We start from the raw sequence: 8,989 nt of genomic DNA, 5'->3' as shown, positions 1-8,989 counted from the left end.
GCTCCTTATTTTTCTGATAAAATAAATTTAAAAAACTTTCTTGTAGTTAAAAAAAAGATTTACTGATTTAACACTGATTTCAAGGAGATGCTTAATCCTATTTTCAATTGATACAATTTGAAAACGTTAAGTTCAGTTCAACTTAAAAAAAGAAGTTACGCCAAAAATAAACATCTCTAGATTTATATCTATTAAGGTAGACTTTTCTTTTGCCTCTTAATTCAAATAAACGTTGCAATAATACTGTAAACCGTGGACATTTTATTAACTGTAGACGTCAAGGAATATAAAAGGTGAATAATCCGTTCACAGTTTTAAACTACTGTCGTGTCAGTTTGTCATTAAATGAAAAAAAATCTGGTCATTTGAAGAAACAATTTTATGTAAAGTAAAAACAAGTTTATATCCAAAATAGAAATTTTGAATACTTACAACAAAAAAAAAAAAATATTAAATTTTGTCACTAAATTTATAACTTTAAATGTTAAATAGAATTTTCAAAATCTATTAATTAAAATATAAATTGTATTAAAAAATAACGCCAAGTTAGTAACGAATAAAAACAATTTTGCAGTCAATACGAGAATTTTTTATTTAAAACTATTTGCACGGTTTGTTTTTTGTAGGTTGTAAAAGAAAAAAATCAATTCGGATAGACAGCTCTCGCTTTTTGATGACTACTTAATGTTTATTAAGCAGTAATATCTATGGGGATGGTGAGTTTAATTTCTTTTCATTTGTACAATGTGTAGTAATTTCTGTTGAAGATTTGAAGTGGATGGACCAGTCAACGAACGTGAAAGAATAAAAAAGTTTGCGGACGAACCTCTTTGATCTGACGTGTTGTCAGTTTGAAAACAGGTGTGAAGAAAATCAGCTGATTGTACCGTGATGGGTATTAGTAAGTATTATTATTACTATTATTACCTAATATTATTCTTTGCACGGATTGAGTTTCATTTGAAGTTTATTTTGTTTACATTAGTCTTATAAGCGATTTGAAGTAAATCAATTGAGTGGGTCTATTTTATATACAACAAATGGTGCATTGCAGTCTAATTTCCGTTTCACTTTGCTGCATTGTTTGTTGCTATTAGCGTACTCAGTTTGTAACTTTTTTCATTATATCTATTATTGCAGTTTTTGTGCGAATGCAAGCTATCTGAACAGGTTTAATATTAAAAATAATATTGTAATAAGATTAATGCGTCTGTTATTTTTGACGTTAGTGTTCGTTCTTCTGAGTGAAAGAAGTTTGTGGCTTGAAGAAAACTAGGCGTTTGTTACAGTTTTATTTAACAGTAAACAGTTTAAATTTATATGCCATTGTTTGAATACTGATATTCGATTTTGGTGGAAAAACTACATTAGGAAGTTGATCAGTTTTGAAATTAAAAAAAACAAAAAAAAAACAATTAATTTGGATTAGTAGTAGAAATAAACTGATTAGAAGTGAATTTTTTTGAGTAAAACATTGTTGTTTTAACATAATCACAGTACCCACAGACTACTTGAAATAAATCATTTCTGTTAGGTAAGCTCTGCTTTCAGTTCCACAGTCTGGTGATAGATAGTATTAATTAATATAACATTACCTTTGCATCAATTTAGTAGCAGTTCGTTTTTCTTTATCTTATTTACGTCTTTGGTTTGTTGAAGTAGTAAATTCCTTTAAAAAAATGGCAATGGGTAAATTATCAAGTGTGCCTGATGTTGTAATTGACCCTAAAGGTACGTTTAAATATGTTCTTATAAAAGTTTATGCCCCACAAACTCCTGATGGAACAGAGCCTTCAAAGATGGTTGTTAGGGGGAATAAACATGGTTGTTACCATGCTGATATTTATGACGAGACTGTTTTAAAGTTACAGCCACTTGAATTAGATTCTGAGTGTGTTGGTGGAGGTCGTATTAAACATACTCCAGAGGAGAAGAAAATATTTGTTTACGGATATTCTCAGGGGTTTGGTAAAGCAGATCATGAAATAACTGTTGAATTATTAAAGAAAGTTTATAAAGACTATGATATAACTTGGTCTAATGAAGGATATTAATAAAAATAAATATAGTTGATGACATTAAGTGTAAGTTTCATATTTTTCTTGTAAGTATTGTATGAACAAGTTTTTAATATTGTATGTCAATTTACCAAAATTGAAAATAAACAAATAATATGAAAAGTTTCATTTTATGACTTTTGTAGTAAGTGGACCTAATCATTTCTTGATTGTCTTTCTTATATTTTCTTAACAATTAAACAAACATGAAAAATCATAAAAAAATCAAGCCCAATTTTATTTTTGTGTTTTTGCTATAAGATATAATTAACTATAATATATTTAAATAAAATAATTTAATTTTTTTAAAAATCAATAAAAATAAACTTATTACAGTACAACTTAAATGTAATTTATTTAAGTTTATTTTCCACTTGATTAGATAGAATTAAATATAATAAAAATATATATTTTACTTAAAAATATTACCTTTATTAATTTCTTGGGTTAACCAATCAACTATACAAATTTATAAATTAAATACACAACGTTTCACTTAGAATTTTCTAAGCTTCATCAGGTGACAATACACATTCATACACACATCATACAAAATTCTCTTACATGCTAAGACATTGACTGGTCTACCCTTCCTAGATAACAGTATTTTATCCCCACTGTTGTTGTAATAGATCCCCCTACTTGTACCTGACTCATATGGTGTGTGTATGAATGTGTATTGTCACCTGAGGAAGCTTATAAAAGTTGAGATTGGGAGTTTTCGAGTACTTAATTGGCAAAAATGCTTCCTTGATGTTTGATGATTGCTAGGGAATATATAGCCAAGTATTAAATTAAAATGCTTCATTGTGCATTTTTTGTATACATACTTAAATATTAGTATCACCTTTTACAATTCTGCTTTGGTAGCCTTAGATGATTTAATTTCACAACATCGCGATACTTAGTAGTTAATAATAGTGCTATCCATCAACCTTTCTGTAAATTGGTATCAGCATTAGTACATTGTACAGCTGATAAGTTATAAATCTTTAGTTTGAACAAACTATTGACAATATAAGCTGTTCACATAAGTTGATAATAGAAGCAATCACTTGAGTACATGAGGAAATCTTTTATTTTTATATAATGTTTTGTAATATTTAAATATATTTTTCATCCAGATGAAAGATATGGTTGGGTTTTACCAATTATCAATTATCCAGTGTATCAGTTTGAATGAATAAATTATGTGGTGTCTGAAAATCGGTGAATTATTTTTGTATAGATTTTTACAATATTTAAAAATATAGAAATTAAATTTCTTTACACATGCTCATGAATGCTTTTATAGCAATTATTAAAGTATATTAAACAAAATTTGATGGATTATATACATATCAATCATTTTTTAATGTACTCATCTGATGAAGTAGTGAAAACTACTAAAGTAATCATAAATATATCTAAAGGAGTAAGGTGAGTTTTTATTAAACTAATAATTTTAATGCGTATATACATATACAAGACACAAGCAGTTTTACCTTTATCTACCTGAAACATTTGCAAATGTGTGAGGTGTTGATTTTTACTGATAAAAAATAACATTAGGAGAAGGTTGAACACATCAGTTTTAAACATTCAGAGAATGTTCCATGTAATTTATGGTTGGTATTGGTTATTCACGTAATAATACTTTGTTGTCTGAAAAGTAAATTTATATAAAAATCAAAGGAACATTCTATTAAATTAAGTATTAAAGAAATTGATATTTAGAAAAATTGATACATGAAATGACATTATATGTGCTTAGTCAGTGTCACTAAACTCTTTGTTAACATGTAATATTGAGTTTCAATATTTTTTGAGAAAACTATTCTAAAATTCATTGAATATTAATGCTGAAGCCTGCATATAATGTATTAAAACATTATATCAGGATCGTGTGTTTAGTTGCTTGTTTTTGGCAAACAAGTTTTGACAATTTCTGAAAAATGGATAAAATTGAAATTTGGCCTGTTATAAAACACTTTATTTCAAAAGATTTAATCCCGATGGTCATTCTAAAAGAGTTAGATTCCACTTTAAAGGATTCTTCTCCCTTGTTTTTGACGGTAAAAATGTGGAATTTAAACGTGATCATATATCTATTCAAGATGAACTCTGGAATGCCCAAAATTCACTATGATTGACAAAATCATCATAAAAATCCACAATACCAAATTAAATGATCGCTGACTGAAAAGACTGATTGTTTACTACCTGGAAAGAGATAGGCCATAGCTGTGGAGTATTACATTTCACTACTGGACCAATTGAAGGATGCTATTCAGGGCAAACATCCACATCTGGCCAAAAAGAAAATGCTCTTTCACCATTATAATGGATCTGCAAACAACCTGGGTTATTGCTGTAAAACTTTATGATCTACAGTTCAAAATGCTTCCACGTTCGCTGGATTTGGCTCCCAATGATTATGTCCTTCTCACAAACCTAAAGAAATAGCTTGCAGGATAAAGAGTCACTTAAAATGATGAGGTTGAAGTTCAGACAATCTCTTATTTTGCAGAGTTTGACAAATTGCTTTATATTAGGCAATTAAAGAGGTGGAAAGTTGACATACTATCATTTTGGTTTAATAAGGTTACTGTAATTTATAAGAAAGTGGTGAAAATGTTCTAGCATTTTTATTAAAAAAAAATTAATTTCACTAAAATGATTTTATAGAAAAATAAATTTTGTTCAGTCTAGATATTCTGAAAGTACTGGTTTCAGATATAAAAATTGGGATCTTTTCTGTAATAGACAACATTTCTAAAACTATATAAAAAGTGTAAAAATGCCTTTGTCACACAGTTACCAGTAAAAAAATCACACAATCACCAATGCCTTCATATTTCCATTCTTGCTCTGCTGCACATCCCACTCCTCAATCTAATTTCTTTTATAAAATCACATCTAGTGCAGTGCAATGGGCTATCGGTTTCTGGTTAATTGAATTTATATGGCTATAGTACAACAATTATATCTTTCTGATAAAATAATACACATTATTGTAGAATATATACTTCCTGAGTGAATTAATACATATCAGAATATTTAGTTAGTAAAGGAAATTTTGTATGTTTAGAATTTAATTTAATGTAATGGCTTATCTGAAGTAAACTAACTAGCTAATTAATAAATCATTAAAATAAAAATTTATCGTAAAAACTAATGTAGCAAACAAAGTATAAAAGAATGGTCCTCCGGGCCGGATAAATCAAGTGGATAGCCGGATAGTTAAGTTGATGGATCTACCACATCTCTTTATGGTCATTCGTATTCATATTCAAGAACCAGATGGTCAAGTCACCGTACCTTTCGGATTGTCAAGTCGCTGTATTAACAACATGGACTTAGCTGCTCTACAGCATTCATTCATGGGGTTCGATAAGGTCAAACCAAGTCAACAACACGATACTTATAATTTATTTATAAAAAGTGTATCAAAAAATTAAGGTGTATGTTAAAATTGCAATTAAAAATTAACATTAGTAAAACATTCAAGTTTGTGAATATTTCAATAGTTAAATATTTCATTGTTTTATAATATAGTTAAAATTGCATCTATTAAGCTAGCTAGGTATAAGAAACCAACCCTCGATTCCAGTTTGGACAAGTTTCACTTTATCACTCTGTATACAACACGCGCGCACATATCTCAGGCAATCTTTCTATAGTTCGCTGACCTGCAAACAGCAAATGTTAGCAATATCGTATCATATTTATAACCAAGCCAGTATTCAACTTTATGCATAAGCTATACTTTAACAATATTGTTGTATATGACATTTAGCTTTTAACCTTATTTTATAATTACTTTGTTTCATTCAAATTTAATATTATTTTGTGTATGATTCGAATAAAAATGGAATTCAAGGATTTAATTAAAAAATGAGGCATTATGAAGAATAGTATAGCCAAATTAAAAACATTCATTGAAAACTTTGATCTTAATTCAGGTGATTACAATTTATTAAGTTTGATAAGCTGTTAGAATATGAAGAACTATTTTTCGATGTTCAGTCTGAAATCGAATTGCACCACGATGGGACTGATAAGGACTTTGATGTCAGAGACACTTATGATAACCTTTTTGATAAACTTAAGTTAAAACATAAAAAATTAGAAAATTGTTTCAAAATTTCAGAGGTAACTGATGCAACTAAAGTGATTAGCAAACCTAATCCAATTTCTATAAAACCTATACAAATTGAGCCCTTTCACGGTAATGTGAAGGATTGGCATAAATTCTTTGTTATTTTTAATAGTTTAGTTTAAACAGAGAAGAATTTTCTAATGTTGAAAAATTTTATTACCTTACAAATTTCTTAAGAGGCAATGCTCTTGTCATAATAAAACATTTATCAGTAACGTCTGAAAATTATAAAAACTGCAATAGAACTACTTAAAGCTCGTTATGGTAACAAAAGACTAATAGCAGTTAAACATACTTTAGAAATTATTAATTTAAAACCATTAAAAAAGGAAAATTCTGAAAATTTATCATTCATTGACCAAGGTAATTAAAATATTAATGGATTGAAGAATATTAATATTGATGATTTAGAATTTATTGTAATACAGTTAATTACTCAAAATTTAAATTTAAATACTTAAGAGACTGGGAAAAAACATTAGAAAATAATGAATTTCCAAAGTTAGAACAACTCATTTCTTTCTTAGAATGTAAGCGTAAACTACTTGAATCCATTGACACAATTCAATGTAATGAAAAGGTACAGCCGTCTAATGTAGGTTTTAGTGGCAACAAATATAATTATTCAAAACCTGGTTTTAGTAAAAATCTATTTCATGTAAATAATTCTAATAATTTTATGTGTACATTCTGTAAAACTAGCAACCATCCATTGTATCGATGTGATAAGTTTTTAAGTTATAATGTTAATGAAAGGAAAAATTTTGTCTTAATTGTTTAAGAAAACAGCATATTGTGAAAAGGTGTCAAAGCAATCGTAAATGTAAACAATTCTCACGAAAGCATCATACCCTAATTCATTTAGATAAAACACTGCAAGAGCCAGCAATTAATTCTTCTAAGCTGAATCAAGCTCCTTTGGCTAATAGTTAATATTTTACTTTAAAATCAGAACCTAACAAGTCTGTTTTACTTGCAACAGCTGTAGTTAATGTAAAAGATAAAAAACATAATTTCATCCAAGCCAGAATCTTACTTAATTCCGCTTCGATGATTTCATATGCTACTGAAAGGTTTGCTGCCAAACTTGGGCTTCAAACCAAACCTGTTCTCATGCCAATCACAGGTATTAGTAATGTTGTTACTAAATCTAAGCTAAGTGTTGATTTAAATATTAATTCTAGGTATGAAAACTTTAATTTTAATTTGAAATGTCATGTACTGTCATCTATTACAGGTCTGTTACCTAATGATTTTGTAAACGTAACTGATTGGGAAATTCCTTCTCAACTTTTCCTTGCCAATCCTAATTTTAATATTCCTGGGTAAATCGATATTCTCCTAGGAGCTCAATATTATCTTTCTCTACTTAAGCCTGTTCAATTAACTCATAATTCTAATCATACCATACTTCAAGAAACTCGTCTTGGTTTCATAGTCTCGGGTCAAATCTCTACTAAATCTAGTAAATGGAAAAACGATTCAGATTCAATATCACTTTTTGTCAGCAATGAACAGCTTTCCTCTCAATTAGTCATTCTGGAGATCTGAAGAGATCGTAGATCGTTTACCGACCAAGGAGGAATCTTTCTGCGAAAAACATTTCATGGAAAATACCTTTCGTAATGACAAAGGCCGATTTGTTGTATCTCTTCCTCGTAAGGAAAACTTTGCTTTAGGAGATTCTTATGAAAATACAAGGCATAGTTTTAATTTGTTACATTGTAGATTTCAGAAAAACGCTAAACTTAAGGAAGATTAATTCCATTTCATGAAAGAGTATCAAAAATTAGATCACATGCAACTTATAGATTCATCTCAGTGTAAGGCTCCATCTGAAACCTTTTATTTGCCCCACCATGCAGTATTTCGTGAATCTTCCACCACTACCAAAACAAGAGTAATATTTGATGGTAGTGCAAAAACTTGGCCAATCACTCAATTCAATTCTTGCTACAGGTCCATTAGTACAGCAAGATTTATTTTCAATTATAATTCGTTTTAGAACTCACAACTACATGCTATCAGGAGATATTCCTAAAATGTACAGACAAATTCACATTAATCCTTGAGATTTTTCATTACAAAGAATTCTCTGGTATATTGATACCAACTCATCAATCATTCCATATAATGGAATAAAAAACATCAAACGGCCTATCACTTAATTCAATTCTTGCTACAGGTCCAGTAGTACAACAAGATTTATTTTCGATTATAATTCATTTTAGAACTCACAGATACGTGCTGTAGGAGACATTCCTAAAATTTACAGACAAATTCACATTAATCCTCAAGATTTTTCATTACAAAGAATTCTCTGGTGTGATAATACCAACTCATCAATCATTCTGTATAACTTACAGACAGTTACTTATGGTTTAGCACCTTCAGGTTTTCTAGCCAAAAGATGTTTGATTGAAATTTCCAATCAAATGACGCCTCTTTTCCTCAAGCTTGCCAAGTAATTAAGCAAGATTTTTATGTCGATGATCTCACTGGTTGTGACAACATCGATCAGTTGAAACAATTATAATATTATTTCGTTATTGCTTAACAAATACGAACGTTCACTGCATAAATGTCATTCAAATGTGCCTGGTATGTTTGATGATTCTGATTACTTCATCAAATTAGACAAAGATGAAAATATCAAAACACTTGGATTGTCTTGGGATCGTCAAGGTGATCATTTCATTATCAAATCAAACCAAAATATAATAATACTTCTTACACTAAACATTCTGTTTTATCAATTATTTCTTCATTGTTCGATCCTTTGGGTCTAGTT

The 8,989-nt window shown here is 29.0% G+C and overlaps 2 protein-coding genes across 6 annotated transcripts in view; both read left to right on the top strand.

Annotated features, from left to right (window-relative positions):
* The first annotated feature begins 690 nt into the window (after positions 1-690).
* The window catches only part of LOC142324224 (uncharacterized), a 229,709-nt gene continuing 221,410 nt past the window's right edge, over positions 691-8,989 (top strand). The window contains exon 1 of one of the 5 annotated variants that reach the window (XM_075365045.1): positions 691-901. The gene's annotated coding sequence lies outside the window, so the exon portion shown is untranslated. The remainder of the gene's footprint in view (positions 902-8,989) is intronic. The other 4 variants (XM_075365046.1, XM_075365047.1, XM_075365040.1 and 1 more) reach the window with 4 other exon arrangements.
* Positions 911-2,180, top strand: LOC142324226 (14 kDa phosphohistidine phosphatase-like). Its single transcript, XM_075365053.1, has one exon. It carries the CDS (start codon positions 1,680-1,682, stop codon positions 2,052-2,054), a length of 375 nt encoding a protein of 124 aa, XP_075221168.1. The 5' UTR covers positions 911-1,679; the 3' UTR covers positions 2,055-2,180.

Source organism: Lycorma delicatula, chromosome 4 (assembly GCF_047948215.1).
Source record: "Lycorma delicatula isolate Av1 chromosome 4, ASM4794821v1, whole genome shotgun sequence".
NCBI lineage: Eukaryota > Metazoa > Arthropoda > Insecta > Hemiptera > Fulgoridae > Lycorma > Lycorma delicatula.
This window is presented reverse-complemented; position numbering and strand designations above follow the sequence as displayed.

Coding starts and splice junctions, on each gene's coding strand:
- LOC142324226 (XM_075365053.1), top strand. CDS start 1,680: ATGGCAATGGGTAAATTATCAAGTGTGCCTGATGTTGTAATTGACCCT.